General features: G+C 37.1%; 2 protein-coding genes and 1 long non-coding RNA gene across 6 annotated transcripts; 2 read left to right on the forward strand and 1 right to left on the reverse strand.

Moving 5' to 3' along the window:
- Positions 1-305: 305 nt before the first annotated feature.
- Positions 306-20,947, reverse strand: LOC143460259 (NACHT, LRR and PYD domains-containing protein 3-like). 3 transcript variants are annotated; one of them, XM_076957701.1, is made up of 7 exons: positions 20,806-20,947; positions 10,740-10,881; positions 10,508-10,573; positions 3,926-5,266; positions 2,593-2,679; positions 1,658-1,926; positions 306-1,450 (listed from the first exon to the last, which is right to left on the reverse strand). In XM_076957701.1, the coding sequence occupies exons 1-7, from the start codon at positions 20,845-20,847 to the stop codon at positions 1,208-1,210; spliced, it is 2,190 nt and encodes a 729-aa protein (XP_076813816.1). In that variant the 5' UTR covers positions 20,848-20,947; the 3' UTR covers positions 306-1,207. The 3 variants fall into 3 exon arrangements, with proteins under 3 accessions (XP_076813816.1, XP_076813817.1, XP_076813815.1); XM_076957702.1 differs by lacking the exon at positions 20,806-20,947 and adding an exon at positions 16,496-16,620; XM_076957700.1 differs by lacking the exon at positions 20,806-20,947 and adding an exon at positions 11,218-11,335.
- LOC143460261 (uncharacterized) lies at positions 11,677-14,562 on the forward strand. Of its 2 annotated transcripts, XR_013117852.1 has the most exons (9): positions 11,677-12,319; positions 12,449-12,652; positions 12,952-13,075; positions 13,154-13,243; positions 13,608-13,676; positions 13,754-13,845; positions 13,927-14,032; positions 14,113-14,227; positions 14,467-14,562. It is a non-coding gene; the product is annotated as an uncharacterized LOC143460261 (long non-coding RNA). The 2 variants fall into 2 exon arrangements; XR_013117853.1 differs by lacking the exons at positions 11,677-12,319; positions 12,449-12,652 and having other exon boundaries at positions 12,958-13,075.
- Positions 15,799-18,237, forward strand: LOC143460260 (uncharacterized). The gene is made up of 3 exons (XM_076957704.1): positions 15,799-15,895; positions 16,847-17,319; positions 17,409-18,237. The coding sequence occupies exons 2-3, from the start codon at positions 17,143-17,145 to the stop codon at positions 17,763-17,765; spliced, it is 534 nt and encodes a 177-aa protein (XP_076813819.1). The 5' UTR covers positions 15,799-15,895; positions 16,847-17,142; the 3' UTR covers positions 17,766-18,237.
- Positions 20,948-21,087: the final 140 nt, after the last annotated feature.

The following is a 21,087-nucleotide window of genomic DNA, read 5'->3' on the forward strand; positions in this document are numbered from 1 at the left end:
AAGTAGGAAGACATCTCCTTATGCTAAAACAATATAAGAATAAGTGATGTGTCTTATTTCGACTCGTAGTGGTTTGAGTTTGCTTCGTCACTTTCTCTATTTTATTGCTGTCCTTTTAAATTAAACTTTCACCAGAAGTTTACTTTCAAACAATCTGATAAACAGCCAAAGTCATGACGTCACTAATTTATCGCCAAAGTCATGACGTCGATTCACAGCAGACTGCTTTGGTCACGTGCGATTCATCTTCATAAACTTGGATGAGAAGATACATTGAGGTCGGGTTTATAAGTGACCGCGAAAAATAGCTTCAATGCGCGATTTATTCCGGTGAAAAATCGTCAGTTGATAATTTAATAAATCGCAAGAATCACTTGAATTTGGCGATGATTGAAAAATTGATTTGAAATTCGGCATAAAAACGACTTGAAACGAAGCACTCGCTCACACAACTCTAGTTAATCGGTGAGTTGTGGAGGCAAAGAACATAATTGTCTATTAAACAACTACTCGCTACAATATCTACAACAATATCAAAATTGCCCCATCTGCAACAAACATAGAAATCATCAAAATTTCTTCATAAAAACACGATATATCAATAATCAGGCGACGATTAATACAGCATAGAAATATGGAAAACTGTCAAAATTAAATCGTGAAGTTACAAAAAATTATACAAAAAAGCACTCGTAAGATGACGCACGGGAGTAAAATTGATTGCAAGAGACAAGTGTGACGTAATAAACTGTAACAATCAAAACCTTCGGATATTCTAGAAAAGATAATAGAGAGAAGTTGTAAAGCACAGAACAGCGTCAACAATTACATAAGAAATCGCGATCATAAAATGCAAATTTAAAAACAATTTGAAGAAATGTAGAAGTGACCACGACATCGCTGCATTGACCACTCGTAATCGCGCTCGAGTAAATGAATTTCTCAATGCATGAGTGACGTCATCAACAACGACCAAAATTAATTTCAAAATTTTGAATTTCTTAGAATGAATATAAACAATTTGTCTTCATCTGCTTGTTACGTCATAATGAGCACGATCTCCTCGCCATAATGTAACAAATTACATAAAACAAACCATGTTGTAGAGTGCCATCACAATAGTTATCGCGAGCGTAGTGTGGTGCAGGGATGAACCGATCTGGTGTTTTCCGCATCATTTAGCACTTCTTGGAGTTTGTCTCGTTTCTCACTTCTGTGAGCGAAGTGTGATGCCATCAACATCAACTTCAACTTCCAACCCGGTTTGAATGTTGTTGAGAGCTGATTGGATCTTGTTGAGTTCATCCTGATTAGGAAATCGACTACTTCCATCATCATCAATGAAGTATCTCCACATCGACAGCTCATCTCTCACGACTCTCAACAACCCGATGACGTCATCGATGTTTGATTGTTGCAGATTGTTACGATCGATATCCATCTTTCCAATCTAGAGTTGAAATATTTGTGATGACGTCAACTATAACATCGGTTCAACTCAGTGCTAATGACATCGATGGACAGATTCTATCTTGTTATAACATACTATGTGCGTGTTTTATATACAAAAGTACGGAAAATATTTTTCATTTGTGGTACCGATCAAATTTGTAGGGCGTATGCGGGAAATTAATATGCCACGTCAATAATATCTTACTTGTCCTGGTTTCATCTCTTTTATGACCGAAGCGATCTCGTGAAATGAATTCGCATCCAGGTTACAGTAATCCAGATTGAGCTCATCCAATTGCTTTGTGACGTGTTTCATGACGAAGCACAACCCAGGGACCAGGTTTGAATTCATCGGCCGCGGTAAATGGATTGTTGTTGGAAAATACTCTGCTGCTTTGGTTGCGATGGACGAATCTTTTCCTTCTCCAACGCAGGCGTACAGGTCCACTAGATTGTCTCTGAGTGCTTCATCATCTAAATAAACATAATAGTTATAAAGCGATTATGTGGGTAGAATTGCTACAATAATATATCCATAAAAGTGGGACGATACAGATATGTTTTGGTGGTCAGCGGGAAATAAAACAAATGAAAATATAAACTACATTGCTATGTAGTCTCGTAAATCTGCAACCACATGTGGCTAAACAATCAATAATCAAGAAACATCAAAATTAAAAATTATGATTGTTACATCACAATTTTATATTGTATTGCGCAGGTTGATGGTGAACTTGCATATCAACAGAAACATTGTATAATTTTATCCAGACTTTGAAAGTATCGTGAGATACCAGCTACCCAATGGAAAATAAGAAATAACGTCACTAAATTGCATGATGATGTCACAAACATATTCTACTTCATAATCAACATTGTGACATATATTTGCTGTCACTTTTGCTAAAATTATATCGAATTGTGTGTTAAAGTATTGACATCAGCTGCCTATGTACACAGGTGGAGACATTGAGCCATGATGATTAACAAGTCAAGGTTTGGTTGCAAACATTCACAAATCGATTCTACGCAATTAAGCATTTGTATTGGTCACGTCTCATTAAACCATTCTTATACAATACAAATGCCATATCGTTGCATCATTTCATAATCCACCGATAAAACCTTCATATATCTTACCTCTGTTTTTGACATATTTTGACGAGATCTTTGCCAGTCGTTGGTGCAAAGTTTCAACAAAGATCTCCTTTTTTGTTTCAAGGTTTTCTGTTTAGAACAAAATCTTTATTAGATTTTTACATTTTATAAACTAACGCATTTAGCTGAACAAATAACAATGTATTAGTAAAACATATTATTTCACAAAAACTGAATATCAATGGTAACCGGTACACCTGGCAGCATACCCAGCACAAGCACATGTCACCATTGATCGGGCATGTCAAGCTGCACAACATTTACGAGTCACATTTCTAATATTTCATGCCATGATAGCTGCATGAGTTTGGTTTATGTTATCAGAGGTGGCCACTTGCGGTTCTCTAAAACTTTGCTTTTATTTAACGAGGCTTAAACAAGAATCAGGTCCAACCCTGGTTATTTCATCTTCATTTTGCTGAAGACAAGATCTTTATCCTGGGCTTGCTAGGGTCGACCATGATTTGGGCAGCGACGTTTTCACTTTTCCCTCAACTGCACTTCTTTAATATTGAAGCCTCCTCATCTTGTTCATTCCAAGTCTTCTTGGATCAGCCTCTCTCAATAGATCCTGGAGCTTCCTCATCAACGCTCCTCTTGTCAACTTTGCTGTGTCCCTTCTTTCAATATAGCCATCTCAGTAGGTGCTTCCCCGGATGTTTTCCATCTCTGTCCTCGCTCTTAACTCTTAACATCATCGAATTATTCAAATTGTGCATTTCTAACTTCTCCATCGTTTCCAGCAAATTGTCCAAGCAGCAAAACTCATCAACTACATCCATGATTCATCCTCATGATCCATCCTCCATCGCTCCATCCATCGCTCATCCTCCTCGTTTCCAAACCATCATTACTGATGAGTAACTCGTCACTCCTGTCAGCAAACCACCAAACATAAACAAATAAAACCACCAAACCAAACATTTGCTTCTTTGCTTTGCTTTGTTTTGCTTTGTTTCCTTTGCTTCTTTCCACTTCTTTCATAATTCTCTCCTTCATCTTTCCATCGGTCTCACAGAATAACTAAATCACCAGCTCATAATAATCCTCTCATTTTGTCATTGAAATTATCTGTCAACACAACGATAACAACTGCCAAGTGGAGTGGGCTAAGTATTAAAACCTGATGCATCATAACCTCAACTTCAATCAACTTAAAGACGCCACCGAAAACATTCCAGTTAACAAATGGCCACATCTGGATCGCATGTTTAACATCTGTTTATTCAGCAGACATCATGTTTGACATCTGGATTGCCCGCTATACACGAAATTATCAGTTCATGCAGCACTGGATGTGGTAAAGAAGACAAACCTGCATCTGAGTCAGGAAGATGACCCAAGTCAAGAAGAAGACCAAACAGGAATCTTCTCACAACAGACCAGTTGTCTTTGAACAGGTTCTTCAAAAGTGCCTTGAAGTCCTTCACCAGCATTTGGTAGACGATGTAAAAAGCAGCAAAAAACTCCTGAAAGGTTTGGTGGCAGAAATACAGTCTGCAGTCGCCATCAAATACTCTGCTGTTGGTGGCACCATCGTGAGCGAACAACTGGATGACGATATCTTGGACTGTGCTGGGATCAAGACCAACTTTCCGCAGCTGTTTAGTGGTAATCACCACAGTTCCATTTTTAGTTGCATTGTAGGCGACTTGCGACAGTTTTAACACGAGTTCATTGAAATCCTCTTGGTACCTGAGATTCTCACTACGACGAAGATTTTCAACCACCGTCGCAAATACTCGAGTCAAAGTTGTGGCATCACCGATCCTCTTGGAAGGATGGAATTGGGACGAGATTATCATCTGCAGCATCAACGGATTGTGGCAAAGCGGGACAAGGTGGGGAGCGTTGTTGTTTAGTTTCGTCCAAATTTCATCCGATTTTGTGCCGGTGTAGGCCACAAACAGCTTCTTCATGTCAGCAGGAGCCAGGTCACCAAGAAGCAACGTTGGGCTGGGACGTAAAGATTTGGGCACAAATATCATAGAATGGGGACGAGATGTAAAAATGAGCCGACAATTCGGTAGGAAGTGTTTGCTGCAAAGACTGGCCATAATATCACGCACATGCATTGGAGTTTGGTAATCTTCTTTAGGAGAGTTTCCCTTCAATTCAAACTCGGCTTGATCAAAGCCGTCAAATATCAACGTGGCCTTGTCGTCGTTTTCTACCAGCCAGTTGAATGCTTGGGCAGATGTGTCGTCATCGAGGCCAGGTAAAGCCTTTTTGAATATCAGCTCCTCAATTGTCAATTTCTCCCTGTAATTCATGTCCATGAACTTTCTGTGCCAGCAGATGTGATGGGGCCAGGTGTAAGATCTCGCCAACCTTTTACTTAGAACCGATTTACCACTCCCTGGATATCCGATGATGCTGATGAAACTGGAGTCACCATCTTTCTTTAAAAGTTCATCAAATTGGATTTGTTTTCTTTTTTCTCGTTGATTGTTCAGCAACTCCGAGAGTTTATCAGATGGCTGGTATTTCTCTTCTTTTGGAGCGGCTTTCCCTTCAAAGAAGGGTATTTCCCTGATAGTAGGGTGAACAACGGGAATCTCATCTTTGCAAACGTTGACGCCTTGAATGCTGAGGTCACCTTCACGATCCAAATATTTAGAATGAAGTTTCAGCACTTTTTTAAATGCATTTTCTCCTGAAAAATACAAGAAATTGAACATGAATTGATGATTTGAGAAAACTAAAATAGAAACATTTTATGAACATAAATCTTGAGTTTGAAAGTTTTGGTATGGTATCTTGACTGGTATGGTATCAGAGACAAAGAATTGAAATTTAACTGGTTGTTGGTTTGAGTTGAGCTTGACTGTTGTTTTGTTTAAGAGTTAATTGAGATTTATGTTTTCATCAATGGCTGTTATTAGAATTTCACCAAAATAAAAAAGTTTGTTTCAATGAACACTTTTATCTCTGTTTTATGCAATAATTGAGCAAGTCCAAATTTATTTACAAGAATTGTTATTATTCAAATTTATTTATTTCCCGACAAACATTTTTCCAAACTTAATTGCATATCTGTAACAACAAACTGTGTGACCTACTTTTGCGCAAAGTAAAAATATTCCTCGTGGCTTCGTTAACGTTATCACCGATGTACTTTCCATGCTCAATTTATACAATATAATTAAAATTAATTAAAAAGTTAACTTGATTTATTTCACGAATTTACAACTAACTGTCATGGGGGGAACCAGATCTCTGGCACCAGGGGGCGCTATATAAATGTTATTCTTTGTGTCAGTTATGTGCAACACGAGTAAAAGCTTTCAATGACTAAAGAAAAAGTTCCGATACCATTCCAGCAGTTACAGTCAACATGGGTATAAATATAATAGTTCTGAATCTACCAAAGGATATATTTGTAATTCAGATTATTACTGAAAATATCAACCATTTTTGAATTGAATTTTCAAATACTTTGCACGCCATGCATATACATTTGACCATGATAGAATTTTTTCTAAAATTTGATATGATGTCATAATAACCGTTCATGTTTCATAACAATTGCTTCAGTTATCAATTTATAATCCAGTATAACTTGATACTCATTAACGCATTAAGCTGGTTCCATGCCCAGTTGATGAGCAAGGTTGGGCACAAACGATCTTATTAAAAATAACTCTCTACCTCGGTACAAGGACAAAGACTAAAGAACAAGAAATGCAAATGTACGTATGACAACGATAGAAGAATGCAAAATAGATGAAAAGTGCCAAAAGTAAAACAACATTTTGAACTTGGAATAAAAGAAAGCTACAAAAAACAGGAAATCCGGAACAATCGCTGCACGAAGTAGCTAATTACCAATTGGACATGCTGGTTAGTGAAATGTGATGGACTGGCAGTCTAAAGATCGACTGTGAAAGAAAATCAATGATATGCTCTGAACATGATGAGAAACATCAATATGCTGTGGGAACTGAAATAAATAGCTTCGAACATCTTGCTAGGATGGAAACCTGCTAGTCAGAAGTGTCCAACCCGTGGCCCGCGGGATGGTTCGTAAGTGGCCCGCGCGGTATTTTTTACCGAACTGACATTTCAAGAAATTGGCATTTAATGTTTATTTACTAATTTCTGACAGCCACGGGTGCTGAACTTGGGTGGACAAGGTGGATTTTTTCGCCCTGGATTTTTCTAACAAATAATAGCGATTTTATGTTCAAAAGGTTATACAGTCAAATACGGGTAATTGCATTCTGGATAATCACATAATTCGTTTTATCGCATAAAGGGCGCAAGTCCCGAACCGTAGGCGCAGTCTATCATTTGTAAAGACAATACTTCGGTTTATCGCATAACGGTTTATTGCATAATCCGTTTAATTGAATAAAAATGAAGATAATTTATTCGATTACAGTGGGACCTCGTTAATCCGGACCCCGATGAATCGGAATCCCCGCTATCCGACACAAAACTGCTGGGAACGGATTTTTTCCTATGCATTTTACCCTTTTAATCCGGAAACCCCCGCTGTCCGACTCCGACACAAAAGTTTTGGAAGAAATGTGCTAAATAAATAGCAATAAAATCCGATAAATTGGATTATTAACAGTTAAGCGAAAATGATTCACGATTGTCCTAATACAGTATGTTAGTTTGTTGACGAAACAATAGCCGATTATCTACGCATAATAACGTTGCGGTCTTTATTGATTCAAAAGTGCAGTACTGTACAGTATTTTAGAAACGAAAAAATAAATTGTTCATCAACAGTAACAAACAACGCTTCCGCGGTCGCAAAAAAATACGTACATTACATCGGTTGAGTGCGGCAATCTATTGAAGACATACTGCTGCGACTCAATCGTGCTATCAGCTTTTGATATCGCATTGCGCAAAGATTGGAAACAGGTCAAAGAAAGTTCAAGACAGTTGGTCCCACCGGAATGCTTCGCCACGCAAGAGCGGTTTTTAAACCGATTTGCGACCGAATGTTCGTCACTTGGAGAGCATTCGTCGGTTCTGGGGTTCGACACTGGGTCGGATCATACAATAAATATAATTTTATTTTAGTTGCTGTCCAGCCAGAAACTCGGCACTTAGAATTGGAGTAAGGTGCATACTGCGTTTTGAACACGGTGCTGCATTTGCAAGATTGATTGATTTTTTACTTTCCGATAATCCGGAAACCCCGCTAAACCGACATTTTTTGACGAAACGAAGTGGTCCGGATTAACGAGGTCTCACTGTATTCAAAAGTTTATAAAAGATGAAATTGAAAACAACGCGCACTGGGAGCGCACACGCAATGCGTAAGCTTTGTGACTTGTAGTGCGCTTTGTTACGAAACAATGAAATCAACAATGCTCAATTTAAGCATTAACATGTGGCTGTCAATACGCACACATTAACATTCGCACTGTTTAAGTTTCATTTAAGCGTTGCGATAAGATGATGCCGTAATATGTGAAGAAGTTTTACGAAACAAATAAGTTGAAAAAGACAACAATAAAGAAAAATCTGCTGACGCAATCGTTGTGACAACACCAAAAAATAAAGAAGTTCTGCATGTACTTCATAGTTCATACAACTCGCCGACGATTACAGTTTGAAGGGGCGGACTTGGCCACATTTGTTCGCTTAAAAACACAAATGCAAGAAAGCATGTTTTCATCTTTTGCGTGCTTAAATGAATAAATGATCGGTATGCACAATAAACGCTAGTGTTGACGTCTTTACACGTGACCAGCGTCGCACCTCAAGTAAGAAAATAAGTGGAATTTGCACTTTCGCATAATTCGTTTAATCGCATAAAAAGGCTTGGCCAATTGACTATGCAATTAACCAGATTCGACTGATCTGCTTTTGTTGGAAGTGTTTTCCCATCTCTGGTGTTACGTCTGTACAGACAAACATATAACCAAAAATAACCTTGGGACTAAAGTGGTCCACGCAACCATTCAAAAATCGCATGTGGCCCTTTGGCCAAAAAGGTTGGACACCCCTGCTGTAAGTGGTCGCATCATAACTGGGTGGCTTCAAAGTCTCCGAGCAGAAGCAACAGTCATTGCGATGCAACAATAGAAAATGATGATAGAGAAAAAGATTCCTTCTACGAGCAACTATAGGATAGGAGACAAGAATGCACAAATTGGAAACACAGATAAAGAACACAACCCACTGTAGGCCAATATGGTTCTGCTTGACTAACCAAACACAATGGTGACGTCTGTTAATGTGAGCTTTGTAGCCACTGACTTCCGTATATCCAACAACGTCTTCATCCACAAAAACACTTAGAGATCATCCGGTGGTAGATCAGCAACAAAGTCCCGTATTTACTTGATTGTAAGCCGCGCTTGATTGTAAGCCGCATGCGATAGAGTTAAAAATTTAATGTAAGCCGCTCTTGAATGTAAGCCGCATATACCAACTGTTTACACGCAAAGCTGAAACTGTTTAAAGGTTTATTTTAACTTTCACGCTCATTATTGTAATTGCCATCATCATCGATAGTCACGGAGATTACCGACAATTTAAAATGCACGTCACAACTTCACAATTGTCGGTATCAGACAACGCAGTACGGCAAAATATCTATTCTATGGCAAAGTCGACAAGGAAAAAGGCAAAAAGAAAAAATGTAAGCCGCCCTTGAATTTAAGCCGCAAACATGATGAAAAAAAATTTGTAAGCCGCGGCTTACAATCAAGTAAATACGGTATTATATCAGCATCAGCCGACATTCAATCCAGGATGTCAGCATCCACAGAGGTGTCAACATCGTATGAGTTCGCACACTTTGAAAAATCCAAGTTAAGAAACCAGCAAATACAAAACTGTTTGAAGTAGAAATTTTGACCCTATCAATGCATCATCAAGTTGGAGATGAAAAACAGATTCAAAGTTGAATGCCCGGTGAGCCCTTTGCAGTCCTGCTGAGGTAGACGGCATCCTTCATGGAAACTGGAATCAACTCCCTGTATTGCAGGGTTTACGAAACAGCAAGCAGCCGAATCAACACTATAACCGAGATCAAATGTCTACATGGCAGGAACCTAAAACATCGCCAACCAAGCGGATCAAAATTCAACTTTTCCAATGACACAAAAGCTCAGAAACTCAGAAAAAAGCAGAAACAAGAATACTAAGATGATCGCTGGCATAGGACAGAACTCTCTGAATAAATGGCCGCCGACTACAAGTGTGACAGAGAATTTGGTTCCAAACAGACCTCTACCAGCTGCAACTAGGTACATACAAATCCATATCCGGCTCGTATGCCAGCAAGTTCACCATCAACAGCAGAGCCAGGATTCAGCCTAAGTCGGCAAGAAAATGAAAATCTGAATGTAACTGTCTTCACAGTCAAAGCAAGAAACACTTGATTCTATATTTCAAGGGGGACAAGGACTGAAGAAATGGAACTGGCTGCAAGGGAGGATCCTTTGCTCTAGCAACAGAACAAATGGAATATCAGGATCAGCAATGAGGGAGGATCGATGATTTTAAACTCTGGAGAAAGCATTCCAACTCAACAACCTGCCTACTAATGAGAAGAAAGGTTAAAATCTACTCTGTGTAAAACTCCATCCTTCAAGTGACAGCTGGTGATTAGGGTGGTTTTATGTGAATATATTCCGAGGTTATTTTGTGTGTCCCTGATGCCTCAATTGATTTTACCTTCATTTTCTACATTACAAGGAAAATAGAAGACTGTATTGTCGTCCGAATTGTAATAAACAAAACCGAATACACGGGTGACAGAACGGGTTAGTTTTTAATTGTGGCTTCTATGTGCATTGTTGTGTAACACACAGATTGTGTACTTAATACCCAAGTTGGCCGCACATTAAGTAAAAACTTATGACCACAATTTTGTCCATAAATTTATAATGACAACATTTCTTGATGAAATTATAAAACTTACTTCTATCTGATGCATTTCCACTTCCTTCTGCTGCCACTGGCTGTGGTGTGGGATGGTTGATGGTGACTAGAATATAATTACAAAGGTGAGTCACAACGACATAAAAAGTTACTCCAAAGTTTATGAAATTTTGAGGCAGAGATATTATTGAAATTCTCTTGTGAAAATAATTGATTATACGTTTCCCAGCTTACACAATGGTGTATGGCCTATAAGTCAAAGCCTTTCTTACCATATTTAATTGTGGGCTGACCACCGAAAACCATGGGGCTACTTTCAACATTGCTCTCACGAATTTGAACGCTTGACATCTGCGTCACATTGCTTGAAGTTGTTGGTTCAACTTCTAAATTATCAGTGTTTGAAGCATCACCCTAAAAATCATAAATGGGAAAATATTCATGCTATATTTGTAAATTATTTATATAATATCATTACAAAATGTACACATATATAAACACACACCTAGGCGTCGATTAATTAGTAATTGAAAGCACATACACTGCAAAAAATAATGCCTTATTGTTAGTTCAAAAGGCTTATTATAATTAGTGCAGTTGTTTGATGAACTCGAATTTTGGCTTATTCTTAGTGCATTTAACAATTAAGTCTCATTGTTAGTATATTTCCAAGTTTCCTTCCTTGTTGTTAGTAATTCTCTGCCTGATATGTAGGATTGCTAACTAATGACCTATTATTTAGAAACCTACCGTTATTGCGGCCTTATTACTAGATATTTTCAATTTCTTGCCTAACATTTAGTTGCCGGAAAAAGAGAACCAAGGGTTTGGATTGAAACGTCATAATGGCTAAGAAAAAAGATTGTGGTATTATTTGTCATGTCCGCACTTAATAGCAATAGGAGTGCTAACTGAGCACATGCTAAAATGTCTTTGTGACGTCACGAATGGCAGCCTGCTGGTTTTCATGAGCAACCTGCTATCCGTGACGTCACATGGTTGCCAGCACCCTGCTATCGGTGACGTCACGTGGTTGCCTATCGGTATACCACCCTGCTGTTCGTGACGTCGGCAGCCTTTATTTTTTATATTGTTGATTTTTCGCCGTTGGCTGTTGGGAACTTGGGAGCGAAAAATGTATATAGGCTAGGCCTAGGCTGAAATGAGGATGTTGTTAGAAGCTGCCTATACAGTTATGCTGTTGCTGAGGCTGCAAGATTCGGAAAATCCGGTATGTAGTGGAAAATCTGTGATGCAGAGACACATTTAGTTGTGATGTTGTACATTGACACCTCAAGTCAATTGAAGCAGTCGTGCAAAAAACCATAACTACTGGTATGTCTGTATGACTGTATGTGATATGTTTGTTTAGATCAAGGGTGTCAAATTGAAATGTAGGATCGCATTTCAAATTTCAGGTAAGATGTGGGCTGCACCAACATTTCAAAGACGAGCTTTGCCAAGTCATTTCAAATAAATTGACCTTATTAGTTTGCATATTGTCAAGCATGGCTAGGTGATTGTCGTCTATGCTAACATCGGTATTGTCATAGTGACATATTCTTTTACGCCTGTTACCGAATATTTTTGCTTTCAATTGCTGTACATTAAATTTTTTGTTACATAGGTTTTCTGCTTTGTGAAATGCTTTAATATTTAAGAGAAATGGTGAAATATAAATTGTCGGAAAGCTGTATTGAAACCTCCATGGACAATGTGTTACAGTTTATATCGCACATTCAATCCTGTCCACTTTGTCCTCCGACCTTTCTGATAAAGCAAAGCTTGCAGAAACACTTTCTTTCCACTCATTTTCATCGTGCAGTAGACATGAATGTTTCATGAAAAGCAGGTATATAATTCTTTATGTATATAACTTCACCATAATGCAGAAATATTCCAAACTTTGTGATTGCCTAATTATGTTATTTGTGGTGTGATTGAGATTTAATGATGTACAATATGTGTTTGTATATTTCAGGAAGCAAATATTTAGGCATTTTGTACCCAAAATATCCCCGGAATTGGTAGCTTTTTTACAGTTACAATTTGCTTTCCCTACTTTAACAACCTGGCTCTGTCACTGTTCCCAAGTATGTTAGCATTCACACATTGCGATGAAAATTCAAAATACTACTAATTTCATATCCTTGGAAAAAATCATGTTACCTTGTCAAACATACCGGTATGTATTGGCTGAGAGGTTTTCTGATTAAATAGTAATTTTGTGTAACTAAGTGTAACATCCTGAGGAGCAAAAAAAACTACAAGTTATCGAAGAATTGAGTTAATAAGCTCCCAAGCCACAACCATATTAGTAGCTATTTTTCATACTAATGAAAGCACTTCCATTTTTTGAACATCATACTCATAGTCATTGTTCAATCCAATGTGTTAAGTTGTAGACTGCAATTGTTGTGTATTATATAAGAATTTTCAATATACATGTTTCTCCATTGCTGTTAACAGTTTTCTTTTTTTTAGTTAGTCTTCCTTGCAAAGTGCAAATTCCACTTATTTTCTTACTTGACGTGCGGCGCTGGTCACGTGTAAAGACGTCAACACGCAAAGCACTCAGTTCGGCGCCCGTGAAGCCTTGGTTTTAAAGGTAATCTTTATTGGGTTTGGAATAAACTTACATTGCTTGTAGGGTAAACATAGTGCTCAACTTTTTTGGCTTTTACAGGCAAAGAGGAAGATTGTTGTACTGTCACCCGTCTATTCTACAATGTGGTTTTGGAATGGGCGGTTCCGGCAATCTACCTCAAGCAAACTGGTAAGCTGAACTTATGAAGTTTTTGGATCAGAGGGAATGCTTAAGCGTCTGTAATTTTGAAGCCTAACATATGCCTGCAATTTATCGAATATATAAAAAAAGAACCTTTTTTTAAGGAACTTATTATAATAAAATAATAATAAACAACAAACTTCTAAACTTTGGCACATAAACAGTAACAAAAATAATAAATTTATTACATTAATATCCACTTAAAGTTAGCAAGTGATGTGCAGGTGGTAATAAATTTTTTCAGACATTTCCTGAACTTTAGGCAACAACAGTTATGATAGCCATGAACGTTGTTAATAGTTGTTGTAAACTGCACATTAAAAGTTTAACTATCATGATCTAATTTTTGTAGGCCAATGCTATGATTGATCAGTCATTTATCACTGTGGTAAATGTCCATGAAAACCACTGGTTGTTGATGGTCAGTAAAATTTGATAAATATTGAAATGAGGAAACTTACTGGCTGACTGCTAACCAATTACAATTTTACTTTTCAGGTTAAAAGCAATGACACTAAAACTATTTACGTTTATGACTCGTTTGGAAAAGAACCAATGGAATATATTCCTCGAATAAAAAAACACTTTGGGTATCACTGTAGTTTTCATGTTAGCGCCTGTTTCATAAATATAAATTTATGCAAAAAGTAATTCTATTTGTTAAACAATAGATCATTTTTTCGACACTATTGAAAAACAACATCTGAGTGGAGATACTGCTGCAGAAAGCATAACGAACAAAAGGACTTTATGAATTGTGGCCCTCTTGCATTAATGGTAAAGTTTTAAAACACTGTTTTAGTTTTCTATAATCCACTTTGGATCCAGAATATTTTTAAACCATTAAATTGTTGTAGGAAGCAGAACGTTATTTGTGCCAAAATTTGTTTGAAGACGCAGATTTCAATGCGGATTCAACATCGTGTACTTTGTACAGAGAGAATTTTGGCAACTTATTGCTCAATATGACAGGTAAGCATTATTTCAAGTTCAAACAGCTAGGGTTTAATGGTGCTATTGCAGTGCTTTTCTCCTATTTTACATAGAATTAGAAATCATTGTACATAGTGTCGACCATTTTGACAAAATGCTAACGCAATAATGGAACATTCTTGTAATGTAGATAATTAGATACACCTGTGCTGAATTACAACAATAATATGGAAAGCATGGTTGTTGCTTAATGTGACATGTTTCAATTACATTATTAGATGAAAGTTGTTTGGAAAATTACTGTCTCATGTGTCATGTTGCAAAACCACCAAAATCATTTTATGGAGACACAATAAATTGGGTATGATTCCTATGAAGTATGACAGAAATGTGCCATTGGCGCATTTGTTTTTGAACAAGTTGTGTAATGTGATAGTGATAAGAATCCATTAAGCTAATGAAAGTGTGAAATTCAAATAATTACTTAATCATATCATGTAAATTATAAGAGCGATCAATTTTGCTATGAACATTAATTAGTGCAAAGGTTACAGTGCTTGCATTTCCAGGTTTTTGAGGATAAATACATTGAGAGATGTGATGGCAAAAAAGTAATCCTATGTACTGTTTTCTAAGGTGTCCTATGAAGAATGTAGAAGGTGGTGCCATGAGATTTGTCTGAAAGGTTGCTGTTTAAAGAAACATTTACATGTCAGCATCACTAACAGAAAAGTTGATTCATATGCACATTTCATTGATTGTATTCTTTTTCTTTTTCGAAATAACTTTTAATAAACATCATCCACAGAAACCTAAGATAAGCAGTTTATAAACGAGGCAAACAGGAAATAAAGTTGAAATATTTTACATGCATCAGAGAAAAAACTGCATAAATACCATTTGTGCTTGTAAAGTGCTCGTACTGAACAGAAAAATCCATTAAAATGAAATTGCATAGTTGACAAATAGTTGTTCTAAACAAACTTGGTACATTTCAATACAACACAGTGCGACAAAAGGTTTTCGCAGCAAAAATGAAATGTTCCTTAGTTGATGCTAAACCTTTAAGAACTTTATTCAAAATCATTCCAAGAAAAGATACGCACCCAAGAGGTTCATGAAAGGGAACCCCGATTTACTATAAATAAAGAAGAAAGCTGGTGAAAGTTATAATAAATAAACAAAGAATTAAGGCTTCAGTGAACGCACGATTTGTTGTCAACAACTGTCATAGCCTACTTTCAAGTTGGCCTACCGTCCGTACCTGCACATGTCCTACGGTCCAAGGGGCAAAAATAAACAATACTACAAAATAAAGATACTATCAGCAAATCAATATGTGCTACAATATCAGTAGGCTATACTTTGTTAATGTAAATTACACTTTGGGTACTTAAATGAATATAATAAATTCTTTTGTGCACTTTTTTTCAAATAACAGTAGCAGAATACTACTACTCCAGCAATTGGAGGGCTGCTGTTGGTTACGTCACGGTGAGCAGCCTTGGTGTTACGTCACGAACAGCAGCCTGGCAATCATTGAGCAGAAACCAAGAGCAGGTTGCAGCACCTGCTCTTTCGGTTACTACCCCGCCTCCTTAATAGTGTCTTTTTATCTTCGCCACAGTACAAGTCGGGTGATGGGTTATCTTGCGGAAGAAGCGGCCAAGTGTGGCTTATCTGAAAATATTGTGGATGCGTTGAAAGGTATGCTGCAATTGAAACCCTCCTGTATGCTATTATGAACAAAATGAGAAAGTATAGATATGAAACATAGGCTGTTCTTGAATGAAATGTTACGTACTGTATATCAAAACCACTTTGATTTAGCTTTTGTTGGTTGTTTCGATTTATAATAATTGTATAATTTATAGCCTAGTAATTGCGTAAAATAACTCCTATTGCATTGATGCCCTTTAACGCCAGCTTTATGAAATGTCATTTTCGCGCTAAAACGCTGGTTTCCTTAGATTGTTGCTTGACAATGTCTTGGCAGCAGATCAACATGTGGCACTACCAGTAAGGCATCTTTGGCTATTTCTAAGGATTTTTAAGCATAGCATACTGCCAACTGTGCAAACGCCACATTTTAGTTTTAAAACGAGTTACTATGTATTATAACAGTTCTACGATGTAAACTTTCACGCGGTTAGGTTACGATACTTGTAGGAAGAAAGCATCTGGACTTATTTCCAATGCGCGTTACATCAATGCCGATGCCCAACTCCAATGCAATGACGTGCATTTTTATTTTATACCTTTTTTCCGCGTTTGGTATAAAATGTTACATTTTACAAGTTATCTAACCTTTGCTTAGTTTCGAAAGGAAACAGACCTATACTTTCACCTCCCGTGGTGTTAATTTTAGAACATAATGTAGTGTCTTACGTGCTTTGGAATAGGCTTGCGGCTTATTATTTACGTTTCTTTGCCATAACCCAACACCAAAAATTCCTATAGAAATATATAATTACAATTACAAATTTTTGGTAATAGTGTCTTTTTTATTAAATAAAACTTTGAAACTTTTCCGAATTTCGCCAATTTTCAATTTTTAGCAAACTATTTCTAATTTGATAGGGTTATTTCGATGTATTTAACCTATGTTGTTAGTTTCCTGTATGTCAGGTGTTTTAACAAATGGCGACTATTGTTTAGAGAGTGGATTACAAGTTGCTGACTTGCCACTCACACATGCTATCGTCAAAGAAGAGTTTGTCACATTATCTTTTGGAGAAAGAACACGATTAATGAATTTCCTTGCTGAAGTGTTATTTCGTGAGGTGCGTATAATATTTTTAATTATTGTATTACGATGCAGTGACATAGTTTTTTGTATTAAAACAGCTGGTTAATAACGGTTAAATGTTAAATGCTGTTTAAATAACGGTGGAGAGAAGCCGTGGGTAGCTCTTGATTTAGCCGTCCGCAAAAGAGCGGACAATCAAAAAGCGATGATGAATCGGGTACTGCAAGTACAACTTGGCAAGAGCAGAAAGAGAAAGAGAGCTGCCAATGATTGGGAATCCAATCGTGAACATCGACTGATGGAAATTCGTCATCTGGCGAAGAGAAATGACGTTGATGTTATCTTTCAAAAATACTCGCAATATTGCGTTCATCCGATTGAGGTAAATTGGCATAAGATGTGTTACACGTGGCAGTAAGGTGTTGAAGAATTTTTTATCTTACTCATTGATTGCTTTATTTTACTCTGCAGTGTATCAAGGAATACGCTGCTTTAGTTAGTCAGGGCTACGAAGAGTTCCGTTCCAACTGTTCCTTTCGATGGTCCAGCTTTCTATCATCTTTTGGCGTCTCGTTTGTAGAAGGCTCAGAAAAGGGGAGCTATGTCGTTTTTCAAAGGCTGGCAGAGAAAGTCTGTTCTGCAAGCTCAAAGTATGTCATTGTGTTTGACAGTAATGGATGTTTATTAGACATAAAAGATAAATCTCGTCAACAACCATTTATAATGTGTATGGGTGTTCCAGAATTTCCTGGTAACTGTTGTTTAATGATCAATATAATCAATCGTACATTCCAATCGGTAAAGTTTCATGCTTTGAATGTATTTTGATGTTGCTTTCTGTGTACTTTGTATTTGATTATGAGTATCCAACACAAGCTTCATCTTTGTATCGTTTGCTTGAGTTTCACGTTTTTGGCTTTGGAAAACGGCCAACTCAGAAAGTGTATCAAAATCTTTTTGATTGATGTTTGTTTAAAAGTTGTTTCTGGCCATTGCATATTCTCATTTTGAAAACGTGCTGCAAAATAAAACTGGCTTATTATTAAAAAGTGTATTTACCTAAGCGCTAAGAAAAGAAAATTATGGATTGCTATTAGGGTATTTTTGGCTTAAGGATAGCATTAGCAGAACTACGGGTCAGCCAGTTTTTAAACTAACTGTTAGGCAAACGAAAGGCGCTTACTATTAGCAATCTTTTAACGGCTTATAACTAGCCTCGATTGTGGATAACATGCAGCCGAAAAACGAGGACAAAATAGCCACTTTTTTTCAACCTAACAATAAGGCATTTTTTTTTGCAGTGTAGAGAAGGGTCAGATAGAAAATTGGGGATTTCCCAATTGTGAGAGCAAAAGATCCACACAACTTGTCCCCAGAAAAACACCAAAGTAAATTGTTAAGTTATAGAAAGACTCTGCTCTATTGGAAATGGTAAATGCACAAGCTTGTCCACTCGGACAAAAAAGCTGGCACTTCTACCAGTGAGCAGAGACACAGAGAGAAGCTGATGAGCTTTCTACGGTAGTCATGGCGATAGCCACTCAATAGATATCTTATAAGCAGTCGTATCACTATCTTCTTGATTATGCGTAATGCTGAGAAAGTGTACAGCACTTACAATAAAAGCCTTTTCTTGTAAACTATATCTGTTGTAATATTTATAGCTTTCGGCTGACAAGAGGTTAGACTCTAACCGTTAGAGTATTCTAAACGCACGCAACAATAGATAATTAATTCAACAGGTAAATTAAGTTAACATAACATATGTTAAGACAGATAAGTTCTGCATCTACATTGACAAGCTCTGCAAAACTAAATACTGCTTTTGTGGGAAACTAGTTAAATGGAATTTGGTTTTTAAAATACACAATAAGGGTACCTGTACCGAATAAGGCCCGGTCCCTAATAAGGCCCATTGCTCATATTTCGCAAACCCGTGCAAATAAATAAAAGATTTTGTCCCTACATAAAAACTAATATAAATTCATGATGGTTTACCAGATTTCATCCTTGTCACGTGATCAACCGATTCGCTAGAGCACAACAAAAATTTGATATTTGCAGTTAAGGTGGTTTTGTTTAATTTAGAAAAAAGTAAGTGAGAATTTGGCCGGTTAAATGAACTGTTGTCAGCCGGCTGAAGTTTTCATGTAACAACCAACTTAGTATTGAAAAGGATAATGCACTTTTTTTTGCTAAAATTTTTCTGATGATAAAAATGTGACGTTCTTTTTCGTTGATGCCACATGCGCCTAATAAGGCTCATACAAGATGCTTGGCTAACTGATGTCCAGACTTCAAGAGTGGTTCCAGTCATCAGTTGGCAAATTGTTGCAGTTACTTTGATGCGCCTAGTGGAATCTTTTTAAATGTTTGTACAACTTAAAATGTGAAATTTCTAATAATGTTATATGTTGTCTATTACTATGTTTTGAATCAAAATACTCACAAAATTGGTGGGCCTTATTAGGAGCCTATGCCCCTAATAAGGCTCATTTTTTGGAATTTTTAATTTCTTTATAAAAATGTTTTGGGGGGTTGTCAGGTATTGTGGTTTTAATATGTTGTAGTCATATACCCTCACTAATAGAATACGATTTTTCAGTCTATTCTCATTTATGGTTCTTGAGTTATTTTCAAAAAAGTGTTAGGTGGGCCTTATTCGGTACAGGTACCTAAGTGGAAGTTTTGGAGCAACACGAAGGGATAAGATTGTGCTAATGAGGCACTTGAGGGATGAAAGAAAAATTGAAAATGACTTTTGCAGAAGATGAGGATCATCATCATCATGCATATGGCACAAGAACATAAGTATGGAAGTTTCCGAGTAACTCGTTCGGGTGCGAATAAAAAATTTGTAGCAAAATTGTTGACTTGCTGTGATCATGTACAAGCATATCATTGGTCTATTATACACGTAGATACTGTAAAAGCTAGTTTCATCTTTTTTGCTTTTTATAGCCAATGGTAAAAATAAATGTTAGCAACGTGATTACTGATCATAGATAATGTGGACAAAAATGCTGGTGCCAGAGGTATGCTCAAGAGATCATTAGAAATACTCTTGCCAGGGAGAAGATGATTTTCCGACTTACGGCCGCTAGTTTCTGAGGAGATGGCAAGACTGTTTTGATCGCTTATGAAATCCTTGCACGATAAAGAATATTTAAACATGGTGCCTAGTTCTTATTTTACAGTGCTTTGAATCCTACGCATTACACTTGATCGATATGATGTCTAATTACGTGTTCAGTGAAGCATGCGACATGAAATGCGTAAAACTTTGCGTGGATACTATGGCGCGTTACAACTGTAATTTTTCATTGAATTACAAGCAATGAAGTAAATTTTAAGATAATATTCTGGCAGTTAAATGAATCAGGTATGAACTAATGGCATGAAAAGAGTTACTACTTACATGCGCCACAGAAAGTAAGTAGGGCTAGAGCAGTGGCCACCAAACTATATGGCCCGCGGACCAGATCCGGCCCGCAATATTAATTTGTGCGGCCCGCCTCACTGATTCACAAATTAAATTATTGAATAAAGTGGGAATTTGGTTCGTGATCGTCAATTTTCATGATTATCTGGCCCTTTGTGAAAAAGTTTGGTGACGCCTGACCTAGAGCAAATCCAGGAAATATCTTGCCTCGCAAAACAAGATGGCGGCCGTGAATCGGAAAGCGTCATAACCATGCACCTGACCACGCCCATCACAAGGAACAATGCAATAAAGGTGATTTAAACAACACACACAAACTAAACATGATATCTTTAATGATCTTTAATGATAACATGATTTTCAAACCATTGATATTCGTCAAATTATAATATTTCAATCATTTGTAGTTGGTACAAATCAAAATACCTCATTTCGAAATCGATTGAAAATGTGTCTCAGAAAGCTCATCTTGCTCGCAGGTTGATGCTCAAAACAGCACAAAACTTAACACTCCCAGCAGATATTTGTAACATTTAAGAGATCTGTTGATCTAACAAAAGTTAAAAGTTGAGCATTATAAACGGTAGAGGAGGCATAACAGGTTATAATCAGCGAACTATGCGCGATCCACTTCGCTGTCTGAAGTAGAAATCAAAAACTTTGTTGCTGATTCCTAATGCGTAAGTGGCACAAACTAGTTACACATTA

The sequence above is a fragment of the Clavelina lepadiformis genome, chromosome 5, assembly GCF_947623445.1.
Source record: "Clavelina lepadiformis chromosome 5, kaClaLepa1.1, whole genome shotgun sequence".
In the NCBI taxonomy this organism is placed as follows: Eukaryota; Metazoa; Chordata; class Ascidiacea; order Aplousobranchia; family Clavelinidae; genus Clavelina; species Clavelina lepadiformis.

Bases quoted from the DNA above. Each gene is read 5' to 3' on its own strand.
- LOC143460259 (XM_076957700.1), bottom strand. From the start codon at position 11,265: ATGTTAGGCAAGAAATTGAAAATATCTAGTAATAAGGCCGCAATAACG. The intron at 2,680-3,925 runs GTTTGTCTTCTT...TGTTCTAAACAG, and splicing joins TCTTCCTGACTCAGATGCAG to AAAACCTTGAAACAAAAAAG. The intron at 1,927-2,592 runs GTAAGATATATG...ATGTTTATTTAG, and splicing joins AAAATATGTCAAAAACAGAG to ATGATGAAGCACTCAGAGAC.
- LOC143460260 (XM_076957704.1), top strand. From the start codon at position 17,143: ATGATGAATCGGGTACTGCAAGTACAACTTGGCAAGAGCAGAAAGAGA. The intron at 17,320-17,408 runs GTAAATTGGCAT...TTTACTCTGCAG, and splicing joins ATTGCGTTCATCCGATTGAG to TGTATCAAGGAATACGCTGC.